This window comes from Diadema antillarum, unplaced genomic scaffold (assembly GCF_040938485.1).
Source record: "Diadema antillarum isolate AM-2024a unplaced genomic scaffold, OU_Dant_1.0 seq00000217_RagTag, whole genome shotgun sequence".
NCBI lineage: Eukaryota > Metazoa > Echinodermata > Echinoidea > Diadematoida > Diadematidae > Diadema > Diadema antillarum.
Genome location: NW_027271272.1, coordinates 930,843 through 953,770, shown reverse-complemented (window position 1 = coordinate 953,770; position 22,928 = coordinate 930,843). Strand labels below are relative to the sequence as shown.

The window sequence follows — 22,928 nt, the reverse complement described above, 5'->3', positions numbered from 1 at the left end:
ACAACCACCGTAAAAAAAAATGTTAATCAGTATAATCAACATTAAAGTACCGTTAAATATACACAATGTGAACAACACTTTTGATAAAATCGTTTCTAGAATAAACAGTCTACAGTAATGATTTATTGAGAAAATTAGTGATATCTCCATATATTTGCTGCTTTATTGCCAATTCTTATACTCTACTGTTTTGTGATACACCTGAACTTTATGCATCAAATGTGATAATTCGAACGATTTTTTAATCACTGCTTGCCAATGGTAAACAGTGGCTTTCAGAAAAATGTCTAGTGGCTTTCAGGCAGAGCTAATCGAAGGATAGGATTATTGTGGGTGCAGGGGAGGGGTGGTTGGATACGTAGAAGCTACGTAGTTACTAGGGGACTAATCATTATAGTCTTGTCAATTCATGAACTGTTCATCACTATACATAACATGTTGATGGAGTTATGAACGATAAAGAATTATCAGGGGTTTTTTTTCTTTTCTTCCTACTCTTTTCCTGTGATGCCGCAATGATCTATGACATAAACTGCATACCCGGGTAATTCTGAGCATGATAATGAATCTTGGGGGATTATTGACAAGAGAAAAATGTATTTTGCCGAGAAATGGCTCGGAAATCGCAGCGATGGACGAAAGATTGCTGGGTGGCTGTCATCTTCTCAATGCTCGTCATTGACAATGTAGTAATAATCATAATTATGTTGTACAAAATGCATACAGTAATATCAACAACAAAAATGCATGGACTCTCATGTACAAGCCTTACAAGGAAGAACTAATATTAATGGCACCTTAACAAAGAAAAGTTTGATTATCCGTATCAAATAAAGCCACATTTGTGAACAGTTTGTGAACAATTTTAACTAATTGAAAGTTCATTCTAAACAATCTATATGGTATTTAACCGAAAGTCTAGGGAAATTAGGTAGGAATAGAGTGGCAAAAAAAAAATACCGTATATTCTCCCCGCTTGTTCATCCGCTCTAATTCGGCGGCGCATCCGTAGCAGAACTTGGGCGGAGGTTGGCTGTCGTCCCGCCTGACCGTGGGCGTCAGTTCCTTCGGATGAAGGTTGGCCGACCCGGTGAAGGGCAGGTACGTGCTCTGGTCGTACAGAGACGCTGGAGCGGCCGGGGCACCTGCCGCCACTTCCCATCGCTTGCGAAGGAGGTGCGACGGGTAGCTGGCTGAGAGGTTGGCGAAGAGGCTGTCGTATATTCTATGGAGAATACAATTAAAAAGTGAAACTTTGTCAAAAACCATGTCATTATTCTGTCGTTTCGTTTACTGTGTTTTGTGTGTAGTATCTTGTTCCAGGTATAGATGTAGAAAGGGCAGCTACTTTATATGGTAGCTGAGTATTTGCTGTAGAGAAATAAGTTCGATTTAATCTCTGGATTTTTTTTTTCATTTTACTTATGTAACGCAATATCTAGTACCTTTCCCAGATCTCTAGCTGACGGCGCCTCGACCAGTACTGTCTGTGGCGGATGTATTCCGTGAATACTCGGCAACAGTATCGATCGGGCCGATCGGTCTTGATCGCTGGTAACCTAACGTCGTCTGTCGGCTGCTCATCATTCATAGCAGATAATGCCGTCAACTTGCACAGCGGTCACTATCGGTGCGGGTCAACCGATAATTCGGAAGAAGTAATTTGATGCACAGATTATTTAGCGCGATTGGAGATTTGGACAGCACATACGGTCATTTACTCAAGTCGTGTGAAGGCAGTCAAATCAAGTATGTCATGGTTATATTAAATCAGTGCAGAAATCACAAACCGTCGTTTCAAGAGAGATCGTTAAAATTCACCGGACAGTAATCATCTTGAATCACAGAGAACTGAATCTTGCACACATCTTCTCAGATGGAAATAAAACAAACAAATTCCAATCAGGTATAACGTCATCATTAAGAATGTTTCCACCTCACCGTCACCTAGCGATCACGAAATTCTTCACGTCTGTTTTTCCTGCTTCTTTTCCCGAAACCTCCCATTTTCTCTCTCCTCTCTATACCTCTGTGTGATAGCGGTGTGAATAGAGTCGCAGACGAGCATCGATTATTTTCCCTCCGTTGCTACCCGGGGGCGGGAACAAGTGGTTTTTCACCTGCTCCCTGCCACCAATAAATTGATTTCATCGCACCAAATAGCGTGAATTATTAACTCCCTTTAGTACTCAAACTAATCAGGTTCAGAGAGTTTTTTGTTGTATGTGTGTGGGGTATTTTTTCCCCTTCATTTTAGGGAAAATCACGCAATGTCATTTTCAGTGCTCTTCCAAATTCAATGGTTTTTTCTCACTGTTAACAATAAAATAGTACAGCTGTATTAATAGTTGCGATGCTTTTTTTCTGTTTTTGTTCTTTTCTAAGAAAGTATGATGCTGTGGGGAAGTGCATTATAATAACAGTTAATAATTCTTCTTCGTTGGATCAATTTTTGCAAATGAATATCCAAAATCTACAGGTGGCATTTCAATTTCAAAAAGTCACTCGATCATCATGTAAGTCTGTTGAAATTACAACTTTCTGTAGATTTCTTCTCCATCTCCTCGAGTGCTGAATCAAGCATCTTTTATAACAAGAAAGGTAAAATGCCCCTGTTTGTATGGGGAGCCCTTCCGAATTTCACCAAATGTACCTTTAAAGGGGATGGCTAGTAACTGATCAGTGGGAATCAGTGGGAATGCTGGAGATGATTGTTCCAATCCTTGTGGGATTCATTTAAGAGTACATTGTATATCTATTGTTGTGTGAAATTATTTGCTTCAGAATGGTCTCATATTCAAGTAATGTGCAGTTCAATGCTTCCAGGTTAGCATGCCTGTACAGTGACGGGGCGATCGTTAACGGGCCTTTAAAAATCAAATCATTCTACAATGTAACAACATGCCGTTTTGTAATATTCTTGTTTCACGTTAACGAACTTTCTACCCGTTCAATGTGTTTGATTTTGTCTATTAATAAAAGCCGATACACCAATAGAGTTTAAATGAAATGGAGCAGAAACTGTTTTTATAGATTTCATTAAAACCTAGCGAGAGCATGAGATATAAATTGTCCTTAAAATGGTTGGCAGTACGAACAAGGAAACCAGGTCACGTTCATGGACGTGCAGACGACATTATGTTTATTTTAGGCGGGAAAAGGTCCTGGCGAGGTCTAACGTCATGTTTCAAAACACACGTTGTCATGTTTGTTGCCTAGGAGCTGGATATCGTGCCCAACTTTTAATTTGTGCTTAACAGTTGTTTATACGACTATGTAAACTTTCAGGTGTACGGTTTCATTCAAATGATACGCATGTTTATGCCAATGGAGAGGTTTGTATAGGGACCGGTATCTTGAGTTGAGAGGTTGTTTAACATTGGTGAGGCAAAATGCGGAAGGTAAAGACAAGAAAATGCACGAACGCACAAACTTCTTTCGCTGTCCTATCTTTGAAATCAAGATGAAGTATTGACATATGAAAAGACAAAAGGGACTTTTTGAAATTTCATTATCTGTTATCCCTTTACCCGGTTACCGTGAGAGATTTTACGAAGTGCCTAATCTATACTGGCAAGTTGCGACCTTGTTGACCGTTTATATAGGGCCTACTCGGTTTGCCGAAGGCAAAAGCATTTCTTATTATATTACAGTTATGTCTAGGTTAAAAGATCATACACGATTGAAATGACAGACAATTTTGAAAGGACAGATTAGATATATGATATATATACATGCATATTAAATAGTCTACGGAATACTGATCGGTAATGGGTCATAATGCAATTGTACGTGACAAATGCAGCGAGGATCGAAATTGTTACATTGCCTTCCATGCCTGCATTGACACCTTAGTTGAAATAATTCTAGCATTTGATTGGCTGCCGACGCAGTTGTATTCATGTACCTGTAGATCATAATTAATTATCATAACACTAAAAACTAATATTACCTTGCCTATCGTTGTAATGTAACTCCCAGAAAGGCAATATCTGTGTAATATATACACAATATAAACGCATATTATATCATTGAATATTATACACTATATATCTTCCGTTCTGTATTGTATATTTTATAATGATTTCAAATAAAGATATTCCAACTTTCTCTTCTGACTGAATTTATTAAGCTAAAATGCTGAAAAGTAAAAGCAATCCTTAACCCATTGTGAGGACGAGTCCCGAGTATAATACTCCGGCAAGCGTCTATGGGAAATGCGTGTTGTAGCAAAATCAGCCCGTCCTCAACGGGTTAAGATGAGTGTACTCACCTGTCTATGGGAGGAAGATGAGCTTGTCTGACTGCTGCTTTGTTCTCCTGTGACAGATAAATAAATACAACGACAACAAAAATCACTAAATCAGTGCATTCATTGTAACATGTGCTATATTAGTAGTGATGCATGGAATTTGTTATCAAGTTCGAAAGAGAGAGACAAACATTCAACGAAACAACATTAAAGTATAAACATTCAATTGTGATCGAATACACTATCGGCAGTAAAAAAAAAATTGTCTACAATTTTGTCATCCATCTGGACGGGAAAAACACTTTGGAAATTTCATGAATTCAGAAATGTTAAGGTTGTGTTTGAAAATGTTTAAACATTCAAATTTTATCAGTATATCGGTGCCTAGTTGTAACACAAATACTGAACAGCTGCACAAGGTTGTGTGAAAAAAAACCCGAAATTTCCTCTGCAGATAGGAAACTAAAACAAACATTTTCCAAGCGGCTTTTTGTCGCAATATGAATTCAGACCAATAAACTTACCACATAGAATGTGCTTAATACAGGAAACTTAAATTCATAAAAGGATAAAGTCGGAACCTGCACTGTTCCCCCGTACGCCATGTTTTCGATTATGTGTCCAAAGTGATGAATAACAGTTTGTAGACTCAACAAAGTCTACATGGTCTAGGTTTCTAACGTAACAAAGTCTACCTCAACGCCTTCATGAAGTTATACCTCTGCAGTAAATAACACTTTCTCCTTTGTAAGGAATGTATCAACTTGTGACAGACATAGAGACAAAGAGAGTCACAAAGAGGGAGACGAAATGTAAACACTACATAATAGGGTTTTACAAACATTTAGGCAGAGAATGAAGTCGGATGTGGACCGACTTTATCCCCCGATACATCAGTGCTTTTAGCGCCACCATGCTGTTTGTTCTCGTAGAATCAAGACACCCCGTTGGTTGAAAGGTGCAACGAAGTTGAGTTACGGCAAGTCAAATGCGCATGAGCAGACGACCAAATTTACTTGGTATGTCGTGCCTCTGACGTAATAATCATGCACTCATGCATTCGAACTGTTCCTTCTCAAGCCCAGCCATCTTTTCCCTAATCGATTAGCTCTCAGCAGTAGACCTACTTCTTGCAGAGTAGCAGTATGGATCACGGAGACTCTAATACATAACTGATGGACAACTGCTTAGCCTCTATGGAAAGCAAAACGTGGATTTAATTTCATTTCTTTAATCTGCTTATTTTAGCATTTTGTTGTTTGTTTGCTTGCTTGCTTTTATCTATTCCTTTATACAAGTCGGCCAATCTGATCTCAGTCCTGTCATGTTTGTATATCTATTAAGTGGGGGCGCTGTGGCATATAGTGGATAAGACTCCCGACCCCAAATTGGAGGACGCGAGTTCGATCCCCGTCTAGTGCTTACGTCCTTGGACAAGATGTTTTTACCCACTATGGCCCTCTCGACCCAGGTGTATAAATGGGTACCTGACAACGCTGGGGTAGTAATGATGGCAGGGCCAACACTGAAGAGGCTACCCTGGATGAAGAAGACCTTAATGTTATTATATTATCATAAACATGCTAGAGCATTTCTGAGATGTGGCAAAATGATTAATACGGAAATATTTCATTTCGGTGATGATCCTACGACACGTTGCTAATGTGAATTAATAGACCATAGCTATGTAAGCCTACTTCATTTATACCCCCCCCCCCCTTCTCCTCAGTCAAGTGATGTGGCGGTAGATATCATTTCATGTAAACGTTCCAATGAAGGAAAAATCATTTGGGCATCGGAAGAGGATGTGAGTTGTCTTAATATTCACACTACAATGATGTTCATATTTGATCAGAGGATATGCCAAAACACACCACGCTTGACACTGTCAAAGGGGGAAAAATAATCATTGTAACGTGGTTCGTGGAACCTAATATACATTAAAACTTCACTTTACATATTTTTGCTTTTGTTTTACTTTTTAGTATATTGTGAATATTCTAGCTATGTTTTATTAATCATTTCAGGAGTAAGTAGGTTGTTTTTGTCGAACGTGGAATGGTGATTGTGCATTATGGGAAAAAACAACAACCCATGAACAAGAAAAATATCATATCGCAGGTAGGTAAATCCGATCAAAAGTCAAGTGCTACTCCAATCGACCAGCGATCACAAAGTTTATATCAATATGGTATCTTAGTTTTTTTTAATCATTAATAAAATTTCTCTCTTTTAATGGGGATAGTGTATCCAGGTAGGTCCGATCGTATCAGAAATGTAGCAATCATTGAGAGTTGTAAAGTGTATCAAAGTGCACCGTTTGCCAGGATATTAATTCTAAACATGTCAAAGCCCCCCCCCCCCCTCCCCCCCCCCCCCCCTTGACTAAAATGTAAAATGAACTCGTCGACTTTCGGAAGCTTTTATCCATGTCGCCATTTCAAGGCATAACAAGTCCGTTACATTCTGTGTGGGGAAAAATAAATGACAACAAAAACGACGTGAAACAAAGCATGTATTTCTTCTTTAACCCTTTTCATGGCCTTTTCTTTCTTTAAACTGGTCAACCCGAAATACCACTCGCACCTGTCTTGGTAACGAATATTATTCCGTCAAAAGAATTGTTTATATATACGATATTCTAGACTATCACCGGTGATACAAGCCCCATTCCTATACCATCAAAAAGTTTATTACAATGTATTGCAGTCGGGAACCACTACTGCTTCAAGTATATTTCGTATATTTCAGTTAGAATTTAGTTTGATATAAACTTAAAAGGGATGGTACAGTTTTGGTTGAAATGAACCATTCAGATTTTAACTTTTTGCGAGATAATTAGAAACCATATCTATGAAATATTAAGAGCATATAAATCTAAGAGGAATTCAAAGTTTATTTGATCGAAATTGGTTTTAAAATGGCTGAGATATCAAAAAGCAGATTAAAACAAAGTGGTCCTAATAAAAGGTGGATCCCACCTCTTATTAGGACCTCTTTGTTTTTGGATATCTCAGCCATTTCAAAACCAATTTTCATCAATAAACTTTGAATTCCTCTTAGAATTGTATGCTCTTTCGTATTTCAAAAGAAATTTCTCATTATCTCACAAAAAAGTTGGAAACCTGAAGCCCTATCTCAACCCAAACTAGAGAATGATCTCTTTTTTGATAATATATTATTTTGATGGAATGTTGAAGAGGTCTGTATGCATTCACAACATAGAATTTCAGGATTTTTAGAGGAAACTTGTTCGTGTGTTAAAAGGTACTTCTGGTCGTCTGATTTGGCCGTGCCTGTTGAAAATGTTTTCTTTTTTTTTCTTTAGATTTCTATTTTACACAACCTGTCCTTGACTGCTCATGTTATCTCACAGGTTTTCTGGAGAAGAAAATATCTAGTAGACATATTCATTTTAAAAGATTTTGACAGACTATTTAAAGACTTTGGATGTTATCAAATTCTCTCCTTCTTTCTCTATTTGTTCATAGACAGCTGCAATGTCCGTAAGGATTAACAGTGGCGATATTTCACACACGACCTGGGGGAAAGGAGATACGCATGGAATAATGGCCTATTGTCGTCATAACAAGCAATATATTAGTCGACGTGTGTATCTGAATAGAACGATAGGACGTAATCGATCGGTGACGTGTTTCCCTATTGAGGGGTCACTACTGAAAGTGACCATCGTCACGCGCGATGCGGCCAGGGCAGACAGCCACGAGGCGAGAAAAGGATCACCACTCCCGTTGTCCGGGGTAACCGCACACGCTATATCGACCCGCCCTCTCCACTCAAAAGACCGGTAACGTGCTCACGCATACCGCGACTTGGAGCCATGGACAGAACGACCGCTCTCTGGGGGGAGTTTGCTTGACCTAGGGATTACAGCCCGAATGCCAACAATCTGAGTCAAAAAGAAACATTCCGCAGTACACTTGTCACCAAATTGTCATGCATATAAAACTAGGCTCTCGATTCACAGTCGTGTTATCTTTTCTTTTTCTTTTTTTAAAGAACGCGCGTTCTCACACTTGTCGTATATATATACTATAAATTATGGTAGCAATTCACTGATACACTTACAACTTTCAAGTTGTTTTGAGGTGTTAGGACGAGGATTATACGTTTATATGGCTTCCTATAGAATCTTGATAACTTGTCAAGAATAGTTTGGTGAGGACAAGGCAAAATCCACACATTCTGAGACGGAAACGCCAGACATTACCCAGTTTCCTATGTTCACAGTTTAGTCTCAGCACTATTATAATTTTTAGAGTAGCCTTTATCTCCTATAATTGCTAGCGAAACGTAACGTATCTCTTGTATTATGAATAAGTGCGTGAAATATGTTTCATATACGCAATTCATTTGCTTCAAGCAACGCCAACCCCTTGGCATTATTATGCAGTGATACATTTTACGTTGTAATAGAATGTTTTGTGAGTTTTTACGACGTGTATAGTGTATATTTGTGTAGGTGTGGATACATGTGTGCAACATAATGTTTCAGCATGAACGCTATATAGCTACTTTTCTTAATGTTATGTATTCTGTGTCAAAATTTTGTCTGCCGTGTGTGACGTAATAAGTAAAATACCATGTCGCTATACGACACATCTTGTAGCTCCATGGTATGTCTAGTCCTACATCAAAATCTTCTGGTCACTGTCTTATACGACGCTAAGAAGTGAATGACAAAATAATCATACTGGAGAAAGTGGTGGATGGATTAAGAAAACGAGCTTGAGGTTGTCGATTTTCCTGTTTTTTACTTTGCTGTTGTATCTATACCATCGCGCGTCACTGGACGGTGGTTCTTGTAAAACTAATCTGGCGTTGTCAAGGACTAAACATGATAAAAACCAGCTCTGTGCAAGCAAGCCCTTATCTGAGTACACCGGTCATTAATGGTTGTCAACGATCTCAACTCAGATATCATTGACGAAGGGAGTGTGGATCGTTTTAACATCTCTGACATTTGCCTGAATTCGAAGCTCCTTTGCTTTATGGGGTCTTTTTTCGGGTTTTTCTTTTGATTTGCGGCTCTTATGTCAGATTGAATTCTTAACAAAATGTACATTCAAATTAATAATTCTTGCGTCTAGTTGTTTTTACTGCAACTAATTGACAAATTAACCTTCATCGACATAAATACACACAACGGGTTTTTTTTTCCTTTTTAAGCCGTTTGTTTGTTTCATTTCTATCTGAGAAGATGGCTGGATAGCCCATATTCAGCTGCAATAACTGTTCTTCCATGAGGTCCAGTTGGATGTAAGGCGGGACCACTTCACCGGGTTAAACACCCTGCTCTTTGCGATATGAATATATGAAGCGGGGTATTTTACGTGCATGAGTTGTGACTATCTCCACACAATACCTCCACTTTTATCTATCCTATCCGAGGGACAGAGTGTTTTGCCTCTTACTAGAGGGGACGGTATGATTACACACGACACATTTTGCTCAGTGGGACCCGGGAATCTAACCGGGGTCCTTAGGATCGTGAGGCAGACGCGCTACCGACTGAGATAATTCACGCCCTTAAGCCGTAAAAACCATATGATAGTTGATGATGGCAATTAGTCAACCAGTTGTAAAATGTACGCTAAATGCTTCACTACCCATGCAGTGGCAACTGTCAAATTTCAGTCATCCATAACCTACATTATCCTAATTCCCACCATCCCATTACGTGTTAAACGAAAAATCCAGTTAACAGCGGGACTTACTTTTTTATTTTACTTGACAGATAATATAAATTTATTAGGATCAAAGTTCTGCTTCAAATATTCTACTTCAAATTTGTTTCCTTATCAAAATTAATAAAAGTTGATATGATGTTATACTTTATACATCATTTTGGAAACTTTATCAATGAGAGTAATTTGATGTCAAAAAGGATGCAAATACTAAAATCGAACTAAATTGCATTCGTCAACATAATTGTAATCAAACAAGCGTATCAATGTCCTCATCCTATGACACTGAATTGAAACGTCCTCCATTTTCGAATTACAGCTTTGATGATACATAATTGAATGAAATCACAAAAAAAAAATAAAGCAGAACAGGAAAAAGTTCCATCGTCCTTGCACTCTCCTCTAGGATTTCAAATTACGTCACAATATCCAAAGCTTACTGCCAACCGTTTTCTATTTCAACCAATGGAAACAATCAGACAAGAAGAACGGGACAGAAATTTCAAAATAAGTGGGAATATATAACTTTAAAATGTCATAACATTCTCTTTTTAATGCCGTCATGCACCGCCATTCGTTTTCTATACTTTTTTTTTTGCTCTATTTATCAAAACCAACTCGTGCATGGGGCAGAATCGAATTATGATGATGTATGATAATGGATGTATAGATAGCATGGTCGCCGTGAAATGCAAACATGCACGCCATCATCTATCGTAGCGGAATCGCCCGTTTCTTGTCATTTTTATGATGACGGCATGTGTGTTTTGGGAAGTTAATCGGATTTTTTATGGCCATTTGAGACGGTCTTTCAGTAAATAGTTAATAATTTATTTTTTGAGTGACACAAAACTTCCAACACACGCATCTGTTTTCCCCTTCCGTTTTGGTCTATTGCGTAGAATATACAGTGTACGTTGCCTCAAAAGATGAACTTTCATTAGTTTGTTTGATGACACAAGAGAGACGAAGAAACAAAATAACAGCTGCTCCATTTGTTTTGTTCACACCGAATGTTGTACCCTTTAACGTTAGATCTCACCAAACAACATCATTTCTTACACGCAATGCATGCATTGATTATATAGGACTGCTTGTCTATGTTTTGTTTTTATATAGAAATCGAAGATCATGGTATGGCTATTACGAAAGGGGCACATGTAAACGTAAATAATCATAATATATAAACACATTCATATTGGGGTGTTTAAAACAATAATGACACCGATAGTTTTCATGGTCTTGATAGACAGGGTAACCTCTTCAGTTTTAGCACTGTCTTTCCAGAATGTCCCGCCTTCAACACTACCAAAGACTCGACATATTATCTTGTCTAAGGACGTAATCTCTTTGCGGGATTCGAACTCGGGACCTCTGGTTGAGTAGTAAGAGTCTTATCCACGTAACCACATTGTTCACTATCACCTGACAATACTGTGTGACTGAATACTGTATAATGAGGGGTTTCTTTTTGGGTGCTGCATTATGAGAAGTGTCTCGGAGAATTCGACGAATGCAACAAAATAATTCTGAAAACAAGCTGTTTCACACTCCTCCATTACCTATTTCCTGCACGTTCTCAGTTTTGCCTCGGAAAGATTTTAGTCCTCTAAAAATACCATTTAAAATTACGCATTTCTATTACATTATCGTCAGCGGAAAAGATTTTCCACCAGCAGTGCCGCTCTGCATATTTGATAAGCCGTTTTCCCCTTGTCAATGCTTTGACAGTTATTTGTTTGGCTCTACCATTGAAGGACATGAAGAAGTGAGCGGCAATCAATCAAGTATCGATCCGAATCAGAGTCGGCAGCAATAAAACTAACTCCTCAGACTAAACCATGCAGGTGAAATCTCGGACAATGCAAGTCGACTGACATTTTACACCCATCAAGACATGTTGCTTTGCCCCAAGACAGTTTCAATAATTTGTTTCTTATTTTCTTCCCCGTTCTCATGTTTTCTATACATGTGTTTTTCTTGACGCGCCATCGCGGTACCGAAAGGTGGACCTGTGCGGTATACATGCATCCAATACTCATCAAGATCTGCTGCAAAAGTTTGGAATCTATACTTGTGGAAACGTGGTATGATTTAAATCCTTTTCAGGACCACACTTAATTCCGGAGAGAATCTATGTGATGGGGTGCATCGTAAACCAAACAGAGTTAACGCCTATTACCATGAAAACATTCATAAAATTCATGTCATTTCTGTCTTTGTCCCTTTTTTTGCCATGGAAAACTTAAAATGATGTATAATTCGTAGATGGGAGTGATAAAATTGGCATATCGTCTGTTGAGAATGAGAAGGGCGTTAAGTGGTCCTGAACACTATGGGTTTAGTGGCAACTTAACGCCCTTATCACTCTCAACAGACGATATCTTCTTAACATTATTTTACATGACAGTAATTGGTAAAAAGGTATAATGTCCTCGGAAAGAAACACCTTTACAAGTGTATACCTTATTTCACACCAAAATGCAGGTCTGTAAAGTTGACATTTTGTAGCGTTGAACCCATGTGCTGTGACTTCTTATGTTCTGCCTTGAATATGTCTATAATAGCATGTATAGGTTCAAATGGACGGAGATACGGATGACGTCATAATCGATAAAAGAAAATGATTAGAAGACCAAAAGATCTCTTTTAATTCCTACCTTGTATAGTTAATGATAGTACAATGTAATTATGAAAGACTATAAAAGGACGTGTCAACTAAAAGTTCCCCCCCCCCCCCCCGCCGCACATTGGTCGTTCTCATCTGGGTTTTTGCGCTTAGCAAAATGTCCACAGGGGACCAATGAGGTAAATGGTATAAGTTGCCGCTCTAAACAAAGGGGAAAAAAAATCGAAACTTCCATTGTTTAATGTATATTTCGTTGGCCTTATTACAGTCATTATGTGCTCCGTCGATCGTCACGATTCATATAACATGTTTGCTTGTTGATTTGTTTGTTTGATTTTTGAGGAATTGTCCTTATGTATGTCAAGAGTTGCGGTTGTGCGATGGTTTTCAAATCCAGATAATTCGATCATTGTCTGGAGGTCTAAGCGAAAATACATCCATTTGCTCGTGTGAGGAGATGATTTTTAATTGTGTTCAACAGTCATATAAGTTTTGAAAAGACTGCAATATACACAAAGGCGTGTGGCTTGCGGTTATTGATAAACAACGCCCTTTTGTCACGGCCACGAAGACAAAGCCTTCATGAACATGAATCGATACAGAGCCTTGCATTTTCTTCATTCCTTTGCGAGGCAAGACGTGCTTATTTGCGGCTTTCAACATTACTCATGTGCGTAATCGGACGAAGATATGGATGATGCAGGGATCGATAAAGAAAATGATTGCGTATCCCAAAGATCTCATTAAATTTCAAACATGTTTCAACCTCTTTATAGTACAATGAAATTATAAGTTTAGAAAGTCACCTCGGCCCCCCCCCCCCCATACACACACACACACTCATTCCTTCCCCATGATCCACATCATTCCCACTGGGATTTGTGAATCACTAAGTCACATCCTCTGTGCTCAGCAAAATATCCACGGGGGACCAATGAGTAAAAGTTGCCTCTCTAAACCAAAGAAAACATCGAGACCTACATTGTTTTAATCTATATTTCATTGGCCAATAGACATCACACTTCGTCGATCGTGATGATCTAGATAACACAACTGTTTGCTTGTTTCCTTTGTTTATTTGTTTGTTGTTGTTGTTGTGTGTGTGTTTTTGTTTTTTTTTTGGGGGGGGATGCATGTCAGTATAGTTGCGGTTGTGCGATGGTTTGAAATCCAGATAATTCGATCGCTGTCTGGAGGTCCTACGAAAATATATGTACATCTATTTGCGCTTGTGAAATTACTTTAGCTTTCATTCAACATTCATACAAGTTTTGCAAAGACTGCAATATACACAGAGGCATGTGGCTTGCGGTTATTGATAAACAACGCCCTATTGTCACGGCCACGGAGACAAAAGCCTTTATGAACATGAATCGATACACAGTCTTGCATTTTCATCATTCCTTGCCGAGGCTATTTTAAGACGATCTAAGCTAAATTTCACTGTATGATTGTGCTATGGCTACCCCGCGCGGGTACCCTAGACATTTATTGTGCGATTGTGAGTGGCGAGATCGATACTCTCGATCACAGACTGACGAGAACGAACAATCACAAAAAGACGTCTGCTTAGAAGCGTCTTTCGACTGCATTAATGTGACGATATCGATCGGGGTGCATTTTGGAGTTGCTTAAAGGAAGTGATTTTACAGGTGAATAATACGGTATTCACGCTAGGAGAAAATAGATGGAACCTAAGATACAAGCAAAATAAGATAGTCTAGAACGATAGGAAGTAACGCGCAGATTGCATTACTAGGAAGACGTTTACATATGCGATTGATCATTTATCTCATATGAGTTTCCTGTCTTACTGTATTGGAATCTACCCTTCGATTTATCCTCCTTTCATGCTATATTATTATACAACATTAACTTCATACAGAAAATAACCGCATCTTTGTTCTGAAAATAAAAAACACAGCTGGAAAGTTTGGAAATAAATATGTCTAACTCATGTCATACACTTTGTATTGTAAGCTTTACTTTGTTTAGTAGAAAAAAAAAGCCCAGTCTCGAAGTGAAATCACATTAATGAATTTCGTGGTGTGTTTCTACTGTGCAGCTAAAAAGCTTCTCTCTGCTGGCGTAAACAGAGACACAATGCATAATGAAAGGTACGATGACAAGACAGTTACGGAGTAGATGCTTAAACAAAAGGCAGCACTTCAGAATTACTGCTCGTCAATTCATCTTAAAGCGAAAATAGCCCCAGATATCTAGCGGCGCGCACACTTATATACACCTGTCTTTTGTCTATAGTGTTGTCACGGCGAAACGGAGTGACCAAAAGTGAGATTTCAGGGTGCGAACCGCTCAAACTCTTTTAAAAAGCAAATGCAAAGAAATGCAAAAGAAAAGAAAACTCATCCGCGCTTAAACGAAACAAAGACTGCTATTTGGACACAAAGCGTCTTGAGTTTCTAAGCAGATCGGACGCTCGATGGGTGTGGAATTAAAAACAGTCCAAGAAGGCTTTAGATGGAAAAGAAGATTGAAAAGGAGATGCAGACGCTTCAACAGTGAGAACTCTCCAAGCAGATTTACCGCCTCTCGCTATCCCTTTCTATCCAAAGAGCACACAGTATTGTAATCCGGGTTTTTTTTTTGTTCGTTTCCTTTTTGTAGTTCCAACATCCTCTTCAAGTGGATATAATATTATTATATAAGATGAGTTTCAACTTTATTGTTCATGCCAAACTGACAAACGTCGGCATAGAATTTATTCTGTTCTTTTTTTCTCAAGAGACGTAAATGAAAATGCCATCTCTTGTATATAGCCTTGGCAAATATTATCTACTCGAACACACAATAAAAATGGTGAAACTATTTCATGCTTTCTGTCCCTCTTGTCCCTTGAACGTTCGTTGCTAAAGTGTGCCATATCTTAATATCATGTCCTCTTGAATAACTTGATTTCGAAGAACCTAATCACTTGTATATATCCTATCAAACAACTAAGCGCTCTTCTCAAAACATTTTGAAATGTAGTGGTATGAATTTATTAGATTGGGGTCCAGTAGGTTAAGTCAAATATTTAAAAGCGTTTGATATATTGATATGCATGCACTGAATTAATCATCTCTTTAATATTATCATGGATATGCCTCACTCGACAGACGAAAGGAAATGTTGATATCTATTGGACCATATATCCATCCGTTTATTCATCTATTTATCTTACATGTCTTATATCTTGTGTGTTGCAAGAAAGTTGCAATCAATTGCAACTCCCCAAAATCAATCGCAATTGATTGCAGCTCGACTTTCTTGCAACGCTAATTAACAACATTAATCTATCAATATGCGTTCTTATAATTGCAGCAGAATGATAGAGAGAAGGGGGAGACAGACATACAGACAAACAGAAAAAGAGAGATATATATATATACGAGGAGGAGCTATATAGATAGTGTTGGAGTGGTAGTTATCGATCGATATATTGCCACAATAAACAGAAATAATGGGCACGCTTTATACTTTATACTCATACTTTGTGATTTATCATTATCGATTCATTGCTCCCTGTGAGTGCGCCGTGTGTTCTGCAGCGAGAGATATGAACAAAAGGGGGATTCCTTTCAGCCCTTAAACAAGATTCTTATTTCATTATTTTGGCCTCAATAATCAATGACAATGTTCTTCGCGCATCGCCTGCGATGAATGCGGGATGTTTTCGTTCGTTGTCAAGCTCGACGTATGGACATACCATTGAACTAGAAAAACGAGATAGATTGAAAGAAAGTGAGAGGAAGATAAAGAGATAGATAGATAGATAGATAGATAGAGAGAGAGAGAGAGATAGATAGATAGATAGATAGATAGATAGATAGATAGAGAGATAGATAGAGAGATATATAGATAGATCGATCGATCGATAGAGAGAGATAGATAGATAGAGAGAGAGAGAGATAGATAAATAGAGATATAGATAGATAGATAGATAGATAGATAGATAGATAGATAGATAGATAGAGATAGAGATACATGTAGATAGATAGAGAGATAGATAGATAGATAGATAGATAGATAGATACAGAGATACAGAGATAGATAAAGAGAGAGGTTGGAGACGTAAGAAAGAGAGAATATGCAAGACAGGGGTAGTGACATGGGAGCTGCCGACGAGATGTTGACATTTAACTTTAAAAAACGAAGCATGCAATTGATGTCTGATGTGCAATCCCACTATGGATTGAAGAGAGCCTCTACAATTCCTATTAAAGTCATTGAGTCACTGTCTTGTGAAGTATTTTTTTTCTTTGCTCGTCAACTTATCGACATCACACAGTGTCAACATCCTTTGAGCAAGTTGAGGGTAGGGAATGTAACTTACTTCAATTTTGGGGGTTGGGTGATGTCTTATGTTATCAAGCCATGTGCATGGCAAATATAACCCTATCCACAGGCTCACCATTTCAAAGTATATCCCAATCCAGGGCCGTGCTGTGTGATGATGATATCATGCACAGTATAGTGTCTCTGTCAGCTGGCGTGTGAAAGTTCAGGGAAAATATTTTCTTACCGCTTTAGTGATAATCGTGATAGCTCAAAGCGTGTTCAATTTCAAAATATGGGCCTGTCCCATTGCGCGAGGGTTAGAAAGGTTATCTCCTCGAAAAAGATTCCACACAATTGTCAAGGGACGCGTATAGATCGAGTCTCATGAATAACGTGTCATTTCCTTCCCATAGGAACAATGGGTGTAGCGTTGATGCTCATAATATGAAATTTTTGGAATACACAAGTGGCGGTCCTGTTGCAAAAGACTTTAGGTCTCGATAACCTTTTAATTCCGCGCAGACACATTTCCTTTATAACCCTGTCAGTAGCAAGCGAAATAAAAAAATAAATAAATTATTAATTTGGTAAGGCTCAGAAGAAGAAAATCATCTCGAAAAAAGTTGCCGAATCAAATTCTTCACATCTCGAAATATGACGTAATAAATTTCTCAAAAATATATATAATTCCAAATTACCAGTGTGCATGTTGCATTGTCTACCAAACTTTCTCGTCTTTTAGCACCTTTCATATTTCTCTGCTATGCTTCTTGACAAGACTGCGAGCATAATGGGACTTTATGTATGGAGAGCTCAAATCAGAAGGCAAATCTAATCAGTTTCATGTTTACCCTCATGTTTAATCATCAATAGTTCATAATCTGTGCATTCCTTGTAGCATTCTTAACCGAAAGCTAGCAGATTCAGTTAGGGCACAGATAGATACCTTTGAAATTGTGGCAAATTGTTAATATCATATTCCTACAGAACCGGTATGACAAAAAACCCCAAACAAACATAATTTTAATTCAAAATACTCTAATCTGAGCTAATCTAATCTAATCTGATCTACTATAACCTAACCTAATCTAAAATGGTTATAATCTGATGTGATTCTCATCTAATCTTATCTAATCTTAGCGAGTCGAATCGGATACTATACTGATATGAATTACGTTCATCTTATAGTCACCATCATGTCACTGTCTGCCATTGGCAATAGTTCATGTACAATGCAATTTTGCGAAGGGACCTCTTTCTTTTTCTTTTTCATATCTCCTTTTTTTTTTTTGCTATAATTATGATGCCGTGCAATTCAACTACAATGCATTCAGTGTACGAATTACGTACAGAACCACTCAAGGAAAAAATCATTTACTAGATTGTGGTAGCAGTTGATAACGTTCATATTGTCGGTGAAGATCCTCACAATAATTTGGACAATCCGAGGTTTTCTTTCAATGAGGTGACGGAATCCTTACTTCTGTTTTCGTATTATCCTTCAGTTTGCCATTGATAATAATTGTGTTTGGATAATCCATTTACCGGTACATATCCATTTCAAATGCCAGATGGCATCTGCACATATTTTTTGTTTACATTAATTTCGTATCGAACGAAATCAAATCAAACGAAATTAAATTAAATCCACTTTCCTATCCATAATTTCTAATTGATGGGATACATTCATGTGTCATGATCTTTATTGTTAGTCGCATCTATCATTATGGAGTCGATTTTCCCCAACATGTGTTCTTTTACTTTTGTTTTTTTTTTTCTCATCGTCCGGTGTTATGCTCATTTTGACATTCTCCCCATGTAGAGCACCATTTTTGCCCTTCATGACTGCCGGACACAAAAGACAGAAATACCTTTTTGCACAAAGTTCCAGTAGTTTACCTGTTTCGCAATATTGAACAATCTTAAGTATCATCAATTTTCTCAGTCTTTTAGATTCAGCCTTTTCAGTCTTTAAGATTATGGATTGAATGGGTAATTACGGCAAAATTAGGCGCCGATAATAGGGTATCGTCTGTCATTATCTCATTAAATTGTGTGCTTCGAGTTGAAGTCAGAGGTGTAAATCAAAACTCGGGTAACGTTCTGCTGTTAATTGGTGCAACAATAGGATCGTGTATGTGTGGTAAATTAGGGGTGTAACGGCTCTTTGGCTGCAAGAGTGCGAAGCTGAAACTTATTACAAGATGGACTGGTCAATAGATCGTACTGCGCGACCAAAGCCTTGTTTTGTAATGTTCGTTCATCTCAGATATAGGAACATAGATATTCATATGGCACAATTTGCGAGCACATATGCAATGTAATGTATCATTTTTTTCGTGTGTGTTTGTGTGTGACATCATGATGTTGTGAAATATATGTGATTAATTAGAATTATCTTATGGGTGTATAATGATCTTTTTTTTTTTTTTAGATTTTCTGTTCAATGCACAAATTACAGACTGATTCTACGCACTACCAGAACTTATAAACTTACTGAAACAATTACAGTTAACTCTACTCCTTTCGTAGGCGAGAACCATTTCGGAAAAAAAATAGAGAGCTAATGAAGAAAGAGCGATCGACCTATACATGCTAATAAATTCTTTATGACGGGTTTTATGTAGGGTTTACCCTGCATGGGTAAACGTAACAATTCGTTAAGAAATCGAAACATTGATCAAGTTTATATTATAGCCAATGGTAGTGACTTCTCGCTTATAAACTTTCTTTAAAAACAAAAGCGAGGAGGGAGCCACAGTGTTTATAATTTTGGACGGATGTAAACAGGCCCATTATACTTATACGCTGTGCTGTCAGCGCTTTCTGAAGCTTGATAAAAAAAGATAAAAAGATGTCGGGGATTGACAAGCAAGGATCTTACTACACCATTTATCTGCAATTTAAACACTGTTAAAGCAAAAAGCGCAAATGGACATGAGGCATGAGAGTTTGACAACGCCCTCCAATAAGAAGAGAGGAACAGAAAGAATGAAAGTGAGTGACATAAATTTTTCTCATTGAGTGTGTTTGAATGATCATTTAGGGGGAAACTTACCTTGCTTGTTCCTGGAAAAGTTTCACTTCTTGTCCGAGCTTCTCGTCTCTTCCTCTGGGTGACGAGGTAGCCACTGGGGAGGGAGAGTACTGGACCAGTTCTAGTGTAGTCGGGCTTGGCTGGTAGTGGGGCATTTGGTAGCCGCCATTCCTCGGGGTCCTGGGGCCAGTGGCCCTTGGCTAGTCGGGCTCTCGCCCTGGCTAGAGCTTTCTGATAGGTGTTGTCCAGCCATGATGCTTTGATGCGAGATGTCGCAATGTAGACGGATTTCTTCGGCACTGGGACGCTTAGGTGGTGGGCACTCGACACCGCGTCGTCCCCAAAAGATATGACGAGTTGGTCCTGTTCCGAGGTGGACCCGTCGATTCCCTCGTCATCGTCTTCTTCGTCGGCGACGCCGTCGCGGTTATCTGCCCTCGGATCGCCGATTAAGGTCGGACCGGCCTCCTGTCTGGTGTTGGGCTTGGCGACGCTCTTCGTCGTGTTCGAAGTCAAGGAGGTGATCTCCGAGCCGGCAGCGATTGGGTCCACGGCAGTGCTGTCGTCGGCCGAAAAGCCGCTGTCGCTGCCGAAGCTCCGCTTGGGAAACACTCCCGAGGGAGCCAATAGTGACTGCAGCAGCGCCATGATTTCCCCCGGCGAGGAAAAATAAAACGTGCGACAAACTTTAAATGTTAAAGTGCTACATTACACGTTCGCGATCTTCCCCAACGACGTGAGTGAGTAAAACCTTGAAAACAAAACACGAGACTGGGTATTAAAGAAAGCAAAGACATCCATGTCTCATGTTCGAGAATCGCTCGCATTAATGAGCCCCACGCATCTTTGTAGACGAGCCGCCGTCCTATGGTTGTTGTTTATCCCCATGGAAGTTTACGACAATACCCCTTTACAGCTTGGAAGCCGATTGTCACACTCGGGCAAATTCCTTTTGTAGCCCTACTATTTGGGCTGTTATCACTGATCTTTGCTCGTCGTGTCGCTCTGCGGCGGCGGAGTCCACAGCGAGTGGTTAGACTGGTAGCCGTTCATATCTTCGAAAGGTAAAGACTGGCCAGAAACGATCATTCGAATCAGGACAGCACTGAATCTGGCAATACGTATAGTCATGAAGATAGTATTTTATTCGCGTGTTGGGTTGCTCGTGCATGCTTTATATTCTCTTGTTACACTATATAAATAAAGGAAATAAGAGAGACAGTTGACAGACATGATAGAACAATGTTTAGTACATTTTTTGCACATCATATTGAAATTGAATTCAGTAAAACTATACGACGCAATAACTGAGTTTCACTAAAATTGAATGACAGAATTTCATCAAAAATGGTCTTGAATAATAAGAAAGTCATAAGTTTTTAAAGTGTCCAATGTTTTCCCTAATGTGGGTAACATAAAAGTATTAGATAAAAACATGTTTTTGTTGATAATTAAGCAACCACTGTTCTGTTCCTTTCCCCCTCAAGTTGTTACTGATGGGTTATCAAAAGATTACTTTTTTATTTCGTGGGAAGGATAACACTTATCAACATCAAATTTATGTAAAATGGAAGCTACATCAAGATTGTGTTCAGGTAAATTGGAGACTTTTGAGGTAATGACAACAAGCCCCCCAACATCCAGGGTTGAAACGTAATAATTTCTTAACTTTTTTATACTATGTCCAATTTTGATGACGCCACTACCAAAATGTCTTTCTCTGGTCCGACTCCACGCCAGCTATTGAAATTAATTGTTTTGGATAATAGTTGCTAATTGAATGAAAATGCCACTCCGTGATCAAATTAACTGCACCCAACTGGTGAAATCCAAATTTGCAGGATGACAGAAGTTTTAATAGGAAATAACATTACAAACAAGAGGGGCAAAGTAATATAGAAATTACATCAGTGCGAAGATCAGGCATTAGTTGCGTAGTCATTAAGACTTGTGAGTTTTGAAATCGCAGATTGTTTTGTCTCCCATGAAGAGATCCCCCGAGAACAGGCAGAGAGATAGATGAGGGAGATTTATTTACTGCTCTTCTTCAATCACGTGACTTCTTTTACTTTGACGCTCTGACTTGGTGCGCGTCAACTACATCACTCCAGCCACTAGAGGACAGCAGTCAAGCTGCAAAGAAAATAATAGTGAGTCTCTCATAAAGTTCTACGATTAACCCTTTCTGTGCCAAATGAGTCAAAATGTGCACAACTCTCACACACAAACCTATGGACAGGTGATATAATGTAGGTAATAATAGGTATAGATAATATAATGTGGCACCCATAGGGTTAATGGATCGTGTTGAAAATAATTATTAACAAAGAGGACAGCACCATATCCTATTTTATTCTCAAACTCATACTAAATGTATCTCGAACTTGTATTGTCTCCATGCGATCTTGCTCAGCACAATTTCGATATGATGTCCGAGCCCCGTCTTATAAAGCCTTCAAATCAATCACAAGTCCCCAAATCAATCGCAACTTGCATTGAAGCTTACATGAAACTTGTGATTGATTTCTATCACAAGTCTTTATAAGACAGGCCCCGTTATGACATTGAAAGCTTGCTTTATTTCTTTCTTTGAGCGTTAATTTGCTCTTTTTTTTTTAAATCTACAATATAAATGGATATTCAATAGTTGCATTTAAGTTTACAATGTCGTTTCTTTGAACTATTATTGAACCCTGACCCCGCCAGGAGCAGGTATGTGAATCCCGCCCCATACACCATAGGGTAATTCCTGTACACACAATGTATAATAATTATTCCATTCTGAAGAGTTTAGATGCAAAACCGATATCCATTTTTACCAACTTTAGATATCTCAGATTAAATCTGCTGAAAAACAAAGATGATAAAATGTAGGCCTGTATGTGATGATTTTAATAACATCTTCAGTAATATTTCTTGCTGAATGAAGGGAGTGCCATAATCAGTGAAAAGATTTAATTTTTATCTGTTTGATAATGACGAATATGTCTACCTAAAAGAAAAAAAAATGAAAATAACGCT

The 22,928-nt window shown here is 38.5% G+C and overlaps 1 protein-coding gene across 1 annotated transcript in view; it reads right to left on the bottom strand.

The window, feature by feature from the left end:
* Nucleotides 1-20,555, bottom strand: part of LOC139729077 (uncharacterized) — a 58,375-nt gene extending 37,820 nt beyond the window's left edge. Inside the window, exons 1-3 of the mRNA XM_071640000.1 lie at nucleotides 19,929-20,555; nucleotides 4,274-4,320; nucleotides 961-1,225 (exon numbers count right to left, since the gene is read on the bottom strand). Coding sequence (XP_071496101.1) covers nucleotides 961-1,225; nucleotides 4,274-4,320; nucleotides 19,929-20,555 — 939 coding nt within the window. The remainder of the gene's footprint in view (nucleotides 1-960; nucleotides 1,226-4,273; nucleotides 4,321-19,928) is intronic.
* Nucleotides 20,556-22,928: the final 2,373 nt, after the last annotated feature.